The following is a 14,365-nucleotide window of genomic DNA, read 5'->3' as shown; positions in this document are numbered from 1 at the left end:
TTCGTTCAGTGCATGTGGCAGGCCCCTAAAACAATGAAGGCTTGCTCTACCTGCCATTCTGGTTTTGTTTCGGACCCTGCACAGACATCGGTGTAACTGTTCAGCAGCCTTCTACGTGGAATCCATATTATTCATTATAGCAACACTACCCTTTGTTCGGAGGTTTTTCTTCATAATTTTTTAGCTTACCTAGGAAGACCTTAAAAAGGAAGTTTAATTCTTTGAAGACCAAAGCTCGCCAATTTTTTCCATGAGACCAGTTCACAGCTAGCTCTGTGCTGCCAGTGGGGTAGCCCAAATTCCAAAATCTATCATCTGGAAACATACAAAAGCTCTTGCACAGATCTCCCCCCCACCCCTTTCAAAGGAGAAAAAAAAAAAAAACCCCACCACACTCTAAATTGTAAATCTATTATGTCTATCTAGATCTAATAAGATGTGGGGAGATAAAAAAAAAAACACACAGGTACGAAAAAACTATTTTTGTAAATAAAGATAAAAACATATATATCCATTTTAAATTTAAGGAAAATTCAGCCATTAATGGATATCAAAGGAAAAGGGAATTTTAATCATCTCTCCATTCAGTCTCAGTTGGGTAAATCATATCTAAGAGATTTGCATAAATATAAACCATCAAAGACTTTTCATCTTCAAAGGGGGTTTCAAGACCCTATAAGCTTTGTACTGTAATCATCGCAGGTCACCACCCTGCAGGAATAGGGCTGCTATGGCAACATAAAAAAACTAATGCTTAAGGCTTAGCATAATATTCTGACTAATAGAAAGGAAACTCATTTTAAAGGCTGGCAGCCTATTTACCAGAAGCAGGATTAGAGGTGTTATTTCCCCTTTTAGCTGCCCCCCCACCCCGCCCGTGCAGCACCTCCCTCCCCAACCAAAAAAAATCTAATCACTGGGATCTTTAAAAAGCTTTTGAGCGATTTGCAGTAACTTTACAATTAGGCTAAAATAAATCACAGCTTTCAGTAATGAAGAATTATTCCCAGTTGCTCCCGCTGCCCCTCCCTTCCTCGACACCATGATCATCGCCTCCTTAGCAACTTTACAAGGGAAGGAATAACTCAACCAAAATAGCAAGACGGAAGAGAAGGCTACAGTTTCAGGGGACAAAATGTATAGTATTCCACGAAAATGAAAATAAAACCTAATTTATGGCACATTTAAGCTAGAAAATGGGTGATAAAATATTAGTGATTTTGGTGTTACCTGTGCACTGGAGGAATTTTGTTTTTCTTGTTAAAAAAAGGAAAACTTGCAATGTTACTTGCCCCATTCTTTGTGATAATGGTTATAACCCCGAAAACTGTAGAGGTGAAAACTAGGTAAATCCTTTACAATATCCTTTACAACAGGGAACATCCCCGTTCCTAGTGTGAAAAATCTCTAACGCCTTTGGTTTTTAAGGCAATAGGGGCATATTTAAAAATTAAACATTCTAGCCCATCCTCCTCCTCCTCCTCCTCCCCTTCTTTCTTAAAAAATTGCATTAAGTACTAACACAAAAGGTAACTAGTGGAGAAGTTTCAATTAATTTTTTCAAAAGGAGACGATTAAATGTTTCCGGCCTGGTAAAGTGTTCATTTCAGCGAGGTGGAGGGGACTGGGGGCGTGGGGGGAGGAAAAGAAGGGGGAAAATCACAAAGAGACTGGGGAGGAGATGAAGTAGCAGGGCTCAGCAATTCTTTCAGTTCCAGTGCACACCCAATAGTGTGCTGGAAGAATGCACCCTGTTCGGGATTTGTGGGAGAATTGTCCCACGACAAAGGAGGCCGAGTCACGCTTGTTATAGTCCAATAAGCCGTGCCAGTCAAACAAGAACCCACACTAGCGACAAAAGGCCAGCAAGAGATTCTCACACAAAAGAAAACAAGGAAGCCCATCTTTCAGTTGTGCATCAGGCTCTGGGTTTTATGCTTCACATAAATACAAACGGAGAGGAAAAAATAAACAGCCCAAAAGACTTCTGTTAACTAGAAATCCTATTTAGATTTCGGTATGTTCCTCACATCCAAGGATTTAAAACAGCGAACAGAGGCCTTAGCTGAAGGCCCGGGTGAGCCCTCCCCTCTCAAATGAGGGGTAATAACGGTGATAAATAGGCACTAACTATGAAACCAAAAGGGAACAGTGACTTCAGATTCCATTTCAATCAACTTAAGACACATTCGAATGGGGCAGGAACTCTTGAGGACATTAACCTGCTATCACTAGGATCTCCCAGCTCCTGAGGGGTGACCTTGCTGAGAAGAGCTCCAGCTTTGAAAGTAAATATGGGCCCTTGAACGGAGGTCTTCAGGAAGACACCAATGCAGAGCTGACGGACAGAAAAATAATGGTAGCTACATATGTAATTCTAAACTTTCTAGTAGCTACATTAAAAGAGTAAGATGAAACAGATGGTGAATTTAATTTTAATAAGAGGTTTATTCAACCCAATATATCTGAAATATTATCATTTCAACATGTAATCAACATAAAAATTATTGAGATAATTTACATTCTTTTTTCGGGGGAGGGTGCTATGAAGTCTTCAAAGTCCCGTGTATCTTACAGCGCATCTCAATTTGGACTGGCCACATTTCAAGTGCTCCGTAGCCACATGTGGCAGGTAGCCATGGCACTGGAAAGCACAGAGCCAACGTAGCTACATACACTGAAAAGGTGAGCAATGTATTTGGGTGCCACAACTAGAACTCAGCGTATTGCTACAGTTGTAGCCATAGACTTAGGGATCACCCTAGATGTGGCATCAAAATCACCACTGTCCACACGCCCTTACCATGCTTCCAGCACCTGGGTGCCACGGGCCCTCCTCTCAGGAGCGGCACAATGGAATCGTACTGTATTCGGCAGAGATCTGCAGAATCACTGCAGCCCCTAAATATAATCTAGCCTCACCCTCCAACCTCCACCCCACTTTAACAATTAAAACAATCATAGTATAATTAGGCCCATTTCAAAGTTTTCTTAAGTAATTTGACATGCTAAGGGTTTATTGGCTGAAAAGTCTGTCATGAAACAAACACACCTGTCAGCAATTTAAAAAGGATGAACTAGAAAACTGTTCAGGAAATAATATCTGTGCTAATTAAAACCACTAGTTAAAAGCTTCCTGTCTCTTCCTATAGTTGCCCTAAGGAGTGACCTTTTCCTCTCCTCCTCTAGGTTCATTTTTTCCTTTGCAGCTAATGTGCTTTCACTGTCTCTGATGACTTCAAATGAATCTGCCTAAGAGGTATGCAAATCACTGCTCTTCCAGGTGGAGGGTTAGGGCCTGGCCGGCTGTAGTCTTAGGTAAGCTGGTTTCCAGGGGCTGCTCTGGGGGAGGCTGTTCTGTCTAAACCACAGATCTGTTAAGGCAGCAGAAGCATCATTTCAAGTGCAGAGCTGTTCCAGTGAACACTTAGGCAAAGCCAGGCTCTCCTTGTGTGCAGGAAACGGTCTTTGGGACCTGCTCCTTTTTCTCAGTTCCCTTTCTCTCGGCTCTGTGTATGCATTTTCAAAACCTGCAGCACCCAAATCCTTCCTTTCTGCTACTCCTTGTTAGCCTCTCCTGAGTCTTTAATTAAAGCAAAGCATGAGCTACTCACCCACTGGATTTCTTCAGGATCTTCTACCTTCGGGAGCATCAGGCTGGAAGGAAGCACCCGGGACCGCAGGAGGGCCTGCAGGTCTTCTTCGGCCAGACCACTGGACACTGAGTTGATTCTTACACACTTTTCAGTTGGGCCCAGATCAAAGTCTTCAAGAGTTTTTACTATTCTCAATCGAGCTTCATCCTGTGAGTGTAGATAAAATGTATCTCCTAAGTTTATTTATCATTGAGAAGAAACACAATCAAACTGTCTATGAAACTCTTATGTGGATGGAGAGTCTGAGCACGATTACGATGTCTACTATGTCCACCAAATAACTGGTATTTGAAATGAGTTGTCCAGTCTGATGGGCAAGTGACTGATTTCCAGACTTCACTCAAGATGACTATAGCAGAGATGAGAGCCATTGTAATGCACGCTGGTGAAACTCTAAATAGTGGTCTCAGGACTTCCCTGGTGGCACACTGGTTAAGAATCTGCCTGCCACTGCAGGGGACATGGGTTCGATCCCTGGTCCGGGAAGATCCCACATGCCGCGGAGCAACTAAGCCCGTGTGCCACAACTACTGAGCCTGCGCTCTAGAGCCTGCGAGCCACAACTACTGAAGCCCGTGCGCCTAGAGCCTGTGCTCCGCAACAAGAGAAGCCCGTGCACTGCAACGAAGAGTAGCCCCCACAACTAGAGAAAGCCTGTGTGCAGCCACAAAGACCCAACGCAGCCAAAAATAAATTAATAAATTTATAAATAAATAAATAAATAGTGTTCTCATTTTGCGCATTAGCATTACTTTCCCATTGGAAAGGTAAAATAGCTAATAGGTAACATTTATTGAGAGTTTACTAAGCACCAGGCATGGTGCTAAGTGCTCTACCTGCATTTTTTTTTTTTTTTTCTTCTTGCGTTATGCGGGCCTCTCACTGTCGTGGCCTCTCCCATTTGCGGAGCACAGGCTCCGGACGCGCAGGCTCAGTGGCCATGGCTCACGGGCCCAGCCGCTCCGCGGCATGTGGGATCTTCCCGAAACGGGGCACGAACCCGCGTCTCCTGCATCGGCAGGCGGACTCTCAAGCACTGCGCCACCAGGGAAGCCCCCTCTACCTGCATTTTCTCATTGAATAAATACAAGAAACTAGATAATTTATGGATTAATGGTAGTCTTGACTGCCAGCATATTCACGTTAGGGAAAAAAAATAAGGATTTGTTTTTCTCTTTCCACATGAGTCATGTTTTTTTTATTCACTTAAAAATTTTTTTGCAACTGAGTTGAATCTTAACATTCAATTAAGAAGGCACTCACAGGAAAATGACACTTCACACTACAAAAAAGCTCCAGCTTATTCAGATGGAAGGCAATAATATCACCAAGAAATCCCTTCATGAAGTGGTAGACAAATACATTTTTTTCTTTGATTTGGCAGGCTTTGCTCCACAGTTAAGAAAAGCTGAAAGGTTGAAAGCCTGATTCAGTATTTGAATTGTCCCCAGAAAAACTGTATAAAACCAAACCAAACATGTTACTTATTGGCTTTGCGTTGGGGTGATGAAGCGGGGACAGGGGAGAGAGGAGTGCACTTGGGGCGTGGGGGCCGGAATCAAGGGAAGGAAAGCCCTTGAGGTCATTACTTCCTGCCAATTTCAGTTTCAAAACCAAATTCCTCCAACTTGCCAACAGCCCTCAACAAATTCTCATGGTCAGAATGAACACTTATCAAAAGTAGTTCCATTTGGGAAGGGTTTTTATGATACTAATAAAACTTTAAAGCTTCTCACTGCTGATGAATGTAGTTTGAAAAAAAAGGTCTTAACAATATATGCCCATTTGGATAGCAATTGTTATCTAGGAAAATAATAAACCAAAGCAGAGAGAAAAAATAATTATTTGAGCCAATATTGAGTTGAAGTCCAATCAAGGAGACAAGCCAAGACAGTAGATTTAAATGAGGCGGATGTAGGTCTATGACCAGGTGGAAGCAGGGAAGGCCTCCAAATGTGGTCTGAGTTAAACAGTGTGAGGAAACCAGCTTAGAGTTGTCAAGTCGGATGGACGCAGAGTACATAGGAGCAGTTTGAGACAGCTCTGTGGAGTCCTGATTTACTGAGCTCTGACTGCCAATAATTATGCCAAGCTTAGACAAAAGCAAGAGAGAGCTCATGCCAGCTAAAGTGAGGAAGGATGCAGCCAACAGTGGCTTGGTTCCACACCTTGCTGTGGGCTGTCCCACAGCAATAAAATGCATCCACTTGCTCTGTCATGCCCTCTTGCTGCAGCCACAGGATAGGAAGATCCTGAAGGTGAAGGTCAGAAGTCAACTCAGTAGTATGGTTCCAAGGCCATTGACAGCTGTCAAGAGAAATGCTTCCTGTGTGTATCTAGATCCATAGCCTCAGAGAACCCAAGATGTGCTATGCTCCATGCAGCCTGGCACAGCTACAAACCCGGGATGGCTTCAGCTCAGAAAAGTTTCAACTTCCAGGTTTCCTTTCAAGGGCAGGTCGGGCTTGTAAAGGGTCTGCTGGGACAAAGTGAATGGGAAACGGAAGGGAACTAACTAGATCGTTTGGGCTAAAGTGCATTTTAAAACTTGAGTTATTTGAGGGACTTTCCTGGTGGCAGAGTGGTTAAGAATCCTCCTGTCAATGCAGCGGACATGGGGTCGAGCCCTGGTCCGGGAAGATCCCACATGCCGTGGAGCAACTAAGCCCGCAAGCCACATCTACTGAGCCCACGTGCTTAGAGCGCAAGCTCCACAGCAAGAGAAGCCACCGCAATGAGAAGCCCGCGCGCTGCAACAAAGAGTAGCCCCTGCTCGCCGGAACTAGAGAAAGCCCGCGCACAGCAACGAAGACCCAACGCAGCCAAGAATAATTAAATAAGTAAATAAATTTATTTTTAAAAAACCCCAAAAACTTGAGTTATTTGAATCATCACCTCCATCCTCTAGTTTAATCTGCATGTGCGCTCAAGGACGCAGGATCCCTGGCAACATCAGCTTCCTAAATTGTTCATATTGGTGTCAAACAAAATCTGACCTCTAAGCTGTTTAGTTGTTTCACTTGGATTCGAAGGGGACTGTTTGTTCAAAGCTCATGTTCTAAACCTGTTTGTGATTTTTATCTAAAGTCAGATTGCCATGGTTTCAGCACATTCCGGTTTACTTAGTAAAATTCAGCCCTTGTGAAACTGGCTGCAAATGAAGTACCCCATTCCAATTTTAGGCATAATCTGATTAGTACTTTTCATGCTGTAATAATGAGCAGTGAATACTCAGCATTTTATTAGACTTTTTTTCCTCTTTCTGGCTCAGAATTAAAACCAAGCTCTTTCCACTTCATCATTCTGTACCTTTCCAAAAGAGATGATGGCTTTGGAGGTATATTGCCATACAACACCCTTATTAACGGGCTGTTGCTTGTGACAATTTACATAAGTGAAGTGTGCATCCCTCTGCAGTGTATCCCAAAATATCCAACAACTTCACTGAATTTACACCAACCAACAAGCATGTTGATTTTTTTTTCTTTTTGGTATTTTAATGGTGAAATATGTTACTATGCTAGCAAACACACCCATGCCATCTGTTGGGTGAGAGGAAGGCAGTTTCTAAGAACAATTAAATTTAGTTCTGGGTCTTCAGCTAGAGAGAGCCACAGTCCACCAGTTGTGAAAAGAAAGAAATTCTGTTCATGCTGTTCTCTCTCTAACACAGGCCTTATGTCTTGCTACTGTGTCTCTTACATCTCTCTCATCCCCATCACCTCGCTCCCTTCACACTCTCATTCTCTTTTTCTCTCTTTTTCTTTGGCTCCTGTTTGGCCCTGACCATCCTTCCAAGTGCCATCTCATTAGGGGGATTAGTAAGACTCGGCCTGGCAGACACCACCTTCTCAGAAGGGCTATCCAGGTGATCTGCTGAGATTATTGGGAGGTAAATGCTCCCTGGAGAAAGAAGGAAAAGGAAATGAAGGCAAAAAGAGGCCACTCAAAAACAACTGTTTTTGGGGGGTGGGGTGGTCTTACATTCTGGAAGCAAAACACGTTGTTCAAAATGGAGTTTAGAAGGAACTGCACTCTAAATGTGTTCACACTGCAGGACAGCCTTGGTAAGCATTTCTCAATGTAGGATGAACTTGTCCTCCTAAAATCTAACAACCTGAAAAGAGGGAATAATGAATGTAAGGCCTTCCTCAACAGTTACATGAGATTTTTGCAGAGACTAATTACCTTTGTGTGTTTGTAGCATGTCTGATTCCAGAGGTGGGCTCTGCAAAGGCCACAAAGAAAGTTGGCACAGGTCAGACTCTTCACAGGCCCTGGTCCTAAAAGGTGGTATTACCAAAGTTCCCACATTCAACTGATATTTCGTGCCATGTGCTGCTCAGTGCAGTGGACCAGTGGCTAATAAACTTGTCCTTATACATAAGCCACCGTATTATGTGACTCTGTCTGGGCCAGGAACCAAGGCGTGCTATGATTTCAGAGACCGGGTTCTTATCACCTGGGGAAGAGACATGCTCTGCTGACGTAAGAAAGCGGATAAATCAACCATCACCGAGACCTGCAGACTCTGAAATTAAAGGAGAAAATATGCGGGCCGTTGGTTCAATTGGCACCCATTAAAGCTAATAACTAATCAGCCTTGCAAGTTTCTAGCTCAGAATGATCAAATCTGCAAAGAAAACAACATCCGTCCACTTTTACACTCCAGTGGAAGAGGTGGTCCCTCGCGGCGGGGCGGCACAGTCTCGCCATCTGGAGAATAAATCGAGTGTGAAGTACAGTATAGTTTGGGACCAAAGCTCCGTGGCAGCAGCTCAGCAGTCAGTTCATTAGTTCCAAACTTCCAGGGATTAGAGCGACATCAATTCTACTGTCAGATAGGAAGAGACAGACAGGATACGAGATTCAAGGAGGATTGTGACAACCAGGAGGAGCCCCTTGGGCTTATTTATAAAACTACAAAGTATAAACATACCCAAATAAGTGTCTTAAATAATAGCATTATTACAGTTTCATAACATCTGAATTAACACCTTTCTCTTCTTCCACCTCCACCCCGAAACCCTGTATGTTAATAACATATAATGTTTTCAGATGAAGTCGCCAAGGCGACCCTGAATGCAACAGGAGCAGTGAGAAAACTGTGCGGCCGAAACAAGACTTGGGAGTTAAGAAATACGGAATATTTTCTAGGCTCTGGGGAGATGCATATCCTCTGTGATTTTTAAAAATGAGCAATTACTATTTTCACCCTACAAAAGGCAAATTGCCATGCCAATACTCAAAAACACTAGTGAATTCTATCTTTTCTGAATTTGTCCATCTCACCTCACTTTGATTTCATCTAATTCATAAAATGATGTCATAAGCATGGATTGGAATGGGCAAAAGGCCCTGATATTGACATCTATATAAAATTATTTTTTTTTGAAAATTTTGAGATCGTTTGGTTTAAAATAAAAAGTTCTGATATATTGTTCCATTTAAGGATCTCCCTTTTCATATATGTTCTTTTTATACACTAATATTAAAAAACAGAAGTGCTTGTGACAAAGTCATCATTAGAAAATTACTGTATTTTTCTTACAAATGTATAAAATGTATTATAATCACAGAGACTGCTATAGTGACTGCATTAGAAAAAAAGCCAAATTCTCATTGATTATTACAACCTGCTGGTGTTTCTTTAGGTAAGATGGTAGTGTTGAGTTTTCTAACCCCCAAAAAATCTTGGTTTGCCTGTTTTTTTTTTTAACCTTTGTGGTTTTTTTTTTGGCTGCACCATGTGTGGCATGCGGGATCTTAGTTCTCAGACCAGGGATTGAACCAATGCCCCCCTGCAATGGAAGCACAGAGTTTTAACCACTGGACCACCAGGGAAGCCCCTTGGTTTGCCTGTTTTTGAAAAAAGAAAATCTACAGCAATATTGAACATACCATGAGTTAACTGGTTAAAATTTCATTCATCAATAACACCAAAAGCACTGGTAACAAAAGAAAAAATAAATTGAACTTCATGAAAAATTTAAAATGTTGTGCATCAAAAGATACTTTCAACAGAGTAAAAAGGCAACCCACAGAATGGGAGAAAATATTTGCAAATCATATGTCTGATAAAGGAATACATATTCAGAACATATATAGAACTTCTAAAACTCAGCACCAACAAAACAAACACCACAATTCAAAAATGGGCAGAGGACTTGAACAGACATTTCTCCTAAGAAGATATAAAAATGGACAACGAGCTCATGAAAAGATGTTCAATATCATTAATCATTAGGGAAATGCAAATCAAAACTACGAGACACTACTTAACACCCATTAGGATGGCTACTGTCAAAAAACAGAAAAAAACAAGGGTTGGAGAGGATGTGGAGAAATTGGAACCCTTGTGCACTGTTGGTGGGAATGTAAAATGGTGCAGCTGCTATAGAAAATAGCATGGCGGTTCCTCAAAAAATTAAAAATAGGACTTCTCTGGTGGCGCAGTGGTTAAGAATCCGCCTGCTTGTCCAGGGGACATGGGTTCGAGACCTGGTCAGGGAAGATCCCACATGCCACGGAGCAACCAAGCCCGTGCGCTGCAACTACTGAGCCTGCGCTCTAGAGCCCGTGAGCCACAACTATTGAGCCTGCAATCTAGAGCCCACGTGCCACAACTACTGAAGTCTGCGCGCCTAGAGCCCGTGCTCCATAACAAGGGAAGGCACCTCAATGAGAAGCCCGGGCACCACAACAAAGAGTAGCCCTGCTCGCCACAACCAGAGAAAGCCCGCGTGCAGCAACGAAGACCCAACGCAGCCAAAATAAATAAATAAGTAAAATAAATTTATTAAAAAAAATAGAATTAACATATGATGCAGCAATTCCACTTCTGGGTATATACCCAAAAGCACTGAAAGCAGGTCTCGAAGAAATTATTTGTACACCCATTTTTATAGCAGCATTATTCACAATAGCTAAAATGTGGAAGTAAACCAAGTGTCCACTGACAGAAGAATAGATAAGCAAAATGTGTTAAATATGTGCAATGGAATATTGTTCAGGTTTAAAAAGGAAGGAAATTCTGACACATGCTACAACATGGATAAACCTGCTGTGCTAAGTGAAGACATTATGCTAAGTGAAATAAGCCAGTTACAAAAGGACAACAATGTGAATATATTTAATAATCACTTAATGGTACACTTAAAAATGGCTAAGATGGTAAATTTTGTATTTTATCACAATAAAAAATGAGGAAAATGTTCATTTATTGATTTCATCCCACAAGTTATTACACTCTAGGCATTCTGTTTACTCTGAAACCGTAGATTTTGGTAGAGCAAAGTTTCTGATACGCTAATTATGAAAGATCCTTTAAAACACAGGTTTATTAAAATGCCAAATCAGCTTTCATTCAAAGGACTAAGAAGGCTCAGGATGTGTATGGGTGGATACACTGGCATACAAGTACAAGTAGCTCTTTGAGTCTCTGTTTTCAGTTCTTTTGGGTATATACCTAGGAGTAGGATGGCTGGGAATTTAGTAATTCTACGTTTAGCTTTTTGAAGAACTGCCAAACTGTTTTCCAAAGTGGTTGTACCACATTTTACATTTCCCACCAACACTGTATCAGAGTTCCAAATTTTTCCACACTCTTGCCAACACTTGTTATTTTTCATTTTATTTGTTTTTGATAATAGCCATCCCAGTGGGTGTGATATGGTATCTCGTTGTGGTTTTGATTTGCATTTCTCTAGTGATTAATGATGCTGAGCATCTTTTTATGTGCTTACTGGCCATCAGTATACAAATCTTCCTTGACTTATGATGGAGTCATGTCCTGATAAACCCACTGTAAGCTGAAAATATAATAAGCTGAAAATGCATTTATACACCTAACCTACTGAACACTATAGCTCAGCCTAGCCTACCTTAAATGTGCTCTGAACACATATTAGCTTACAATTGGGCAAAGTCATCTAAACATGAATATCTCACATAATTTATTGACTACTGTCCTAAATGTGAAAAACTGAATGGTTGTCTGGGTAGAGATGGATTGCCAGTGCATTGATTGTTGACCCTCGTGATCACATTGCTGATGGGAGCTGTGGTTCACTGCTGCTGCCCAGCATCACGAGACAGGATCGGACCACATATCACTAGACCAAGAAAAGACCAAAATTCAGTACTCAAAGTATGGTTTCTACCGAATGCGTACTGCTTTCGCACCATCATAAAGCTGAACCATTGTAAGTCAGGGACCATCTGTACCTTCTTTGGAGAAATGTCTATTCTAGTCCTAAATTTTTTAAAAAATGGGTTGTTTGTCTTTTGCTTGTTGGGTTATGAGTGTTCTTTATATATTCTAGATGTTTAATCCGTATCAGATATATATGATTCACAAATATTTTCTCCCCTTCTGTAGGTTGTCATTTCACTTTTTTTTTTTTTTTGGCCACACCTTGCAGCTCGCGGCATCTTAGTTCCCCAACCAGGGATCGAACTTGCATCCTCGGCAATGAAAGCACAGAGTCTTAACCACTGAACCACCGGGGAATTCCCTGTCATTTCACTTTCTTTTCTTTTCTTTTTTTTTATGTGCAAATGATATGACCAACAAGGGCTTTATTTCCAAAATATATAAACAGCTCACACAACTCAATAATAAAAAATCCAAACCCAATCAAAAAATGGGCAGAAGATCGACATAGACATTTCTTTAAAAAAGACATACAGATGGCCAAAAAGCACATGAAAATATGCTCAAAAATTATTAGAGGAATGCAAATCAAAATTACAATGATGGGGCTTCCCTGGTGGCGCAGTGCTTGAGAGTCCGCCTGCCGATGCAGGAGACGCGGGTTCGTGCCCCGTTTCGGGAAGATCCCACATGCCGCGGAGCGCCTGGGCCCGTGAGCCATGGCCACTGAGCCTGCGCGTCCGGAGCCTGTGCTCCGCAAATGGGAGAGGCCACAACAGTGAGAGGCCCGCATAACGCAAGAAAAAAAAAAAAAAAAAATTACAATGATGTATCACCCCACACCTGTCAGAATGGCTATCATCAGAAAGTCTTCAAATATCAAATGCTGGAGAGGGTGTAGGAATGTAAATTAGTTACAGCCACTGTGGAAAACAGTATGGAGGTTCCTTTAAAAACTAAAAATAGAGTTACCATATGATCCAGCAATCCCACTCCTGGGCATATATCTAGAGAAAACCATGCTTTGAAAAGATACATGCACCCCAATGTTCACTGCAGCGCTGTTAACAATAGCCAAGACATGGAAGCAACCTAAATGTCCATGGACACATGAATGGATAACAAAGATGTGGTACATATATACAATAGAATGTTACTCATCCATAAAAAAGCATGAAATAATGCCATTTGCAGCAACATGAATGGACCTAGAGATTATCATACTAAGTGAAGCCAGGCAGAGAAAGACAAATGTTATATCACTTATATGTGGAATCTAAAAAATAGTACAAATGAACTTGTTTACAAAACAGAAGCAGACTCAGAAACACAGAAAACAAACTTATGGGTACCAAAGGGGGGCGGGTGGGTGCATAAATTGGGAGTATGGGATTAACAGATGCACACTACTATATATAAAATAGATAAACAACAAGGTCCTACTGCATAGCACAGGGAACTATATTCAATACCTTATAAGAAATTATAATGGAAAAGAATAGAAAAAGTATAGATATATACATATGTATGTATAACCAAATCACTCTGTCGTACACCTGAAACTAACACAATATTGTAAATCACCTATACCTCAATGAAAAAAATAATCTCTCTTCCAATCTAAAAACAAAACAAAACAGGTTTAGTGGAAGTAAGTAAGAAAGAGCAGCAATGGTAGGAGGCTGTGGTCAGAGCAGAGTATTGGCTCTCACAGGTGGTGTAGATGATATCCAAGGATTTTGTGGCTAAAGAGGGGTGAAGGTAAAGGTCATTGTTTGGAGTTGTGGTCAAGGAATTGTGAGGAGGTTATGGTTGCTTATCCACACGATGCCTAATTATCTCTCAACATGAGGACCAGGAAATGAGGTGGAGAGGAAGACTCAGTTGCAAAGCCCCCATTGGATGCAGGAGAGTAACTGGGAAGCTGGTCACACAGCCCCACCCCGGGCTTTCCCAGGATCCCCCAACCCTCTTTCTCCCAGTTCTTGCTAGCTCACATCTACCCCCACTCTAACCTACTTTTCCTTCCAAATTCAGAAATCGGGGGAAAAAAGCAAAGAAAAATGCCCTACTGTTTCCCAGCAGCACCTCACATACATGTCTTGGGTGCCTACTAAGCACCCAAGCCATGTAAATAATACGAAGAGGCTAAAACACTCCTCCTGTCCCAACACCTTGCAATACAGGTGAACAGATAAAAACATGGGTACAAACACTACATACTAATGTCATTGAAGCAGTGTGACATTAAATATTTATGTATACGACACTCCCCCACAAATAGCAAATGTGAAATAAAAGACAGTCAACAGATAACTTTTGTGTATCTTGGTGTCATTTCTTTTTTTTTTTTTTTAACATCTTCATTGGAGTATAACTGCTTTACAGTGGTGTGTTAGTTTCTGCTTTATAACAAAGTGAATCAGTTATACATATACATATGTTCCCATATCTCTTCCCTCTTGCGTCTCCCTCCCTCCCACCCTCCCTATCCCACCCCTCTAGGTGGTCACAAAGCATCGAGCTGATCTCCCTGTGCTATGCGGCTGCTTCC

At 41.6% G+C, this 14,365-nt stretch overlaps 1 protein-coding gene across 1 annotated transcript in view; it reads right to left on the bottom strand.

Moving 5' to 3' along the window:
* Positions 1-14,365, bottom strand: part of CLYBL (citramalyl-CoA lyase) — a 116,806-nt gene that overhangs the window by 25,315 nt on the left and 77,126 nt on the right. Inside the window, exon 3 of the mRNA XM_007467229.1 lies at positions 3,615-3,803. Coding sequence (XP_007467291.1) covers positions 3,615-3,803 — 189 coding nt within the window. The remainder of the gene's footprint in view (positions 1-3,614; positions 3,804-14,365) is intronic.

Source organism: Lipotes vexillifer, unplaced genomic scaffold (genome assembly GCF_000442215.2).
Source record: "Lipotes vexillifer unplaced genomic scaffold, Lipotes_vexillifer_v1.1 scaffold291, whole genome shotgun sequence".
Lineage (NCBI taxonomy): Eukaryota > Metazoa > Chordata > Mammalia > Artiodactyla > Lipotidae > Lipotes > Lipotes vexillifer.
The sequence above is the reverse complement of the archived record's forward strand: the minus strand, read 5'-3'. Positions and strand labels throughout refer to the sequence as shown.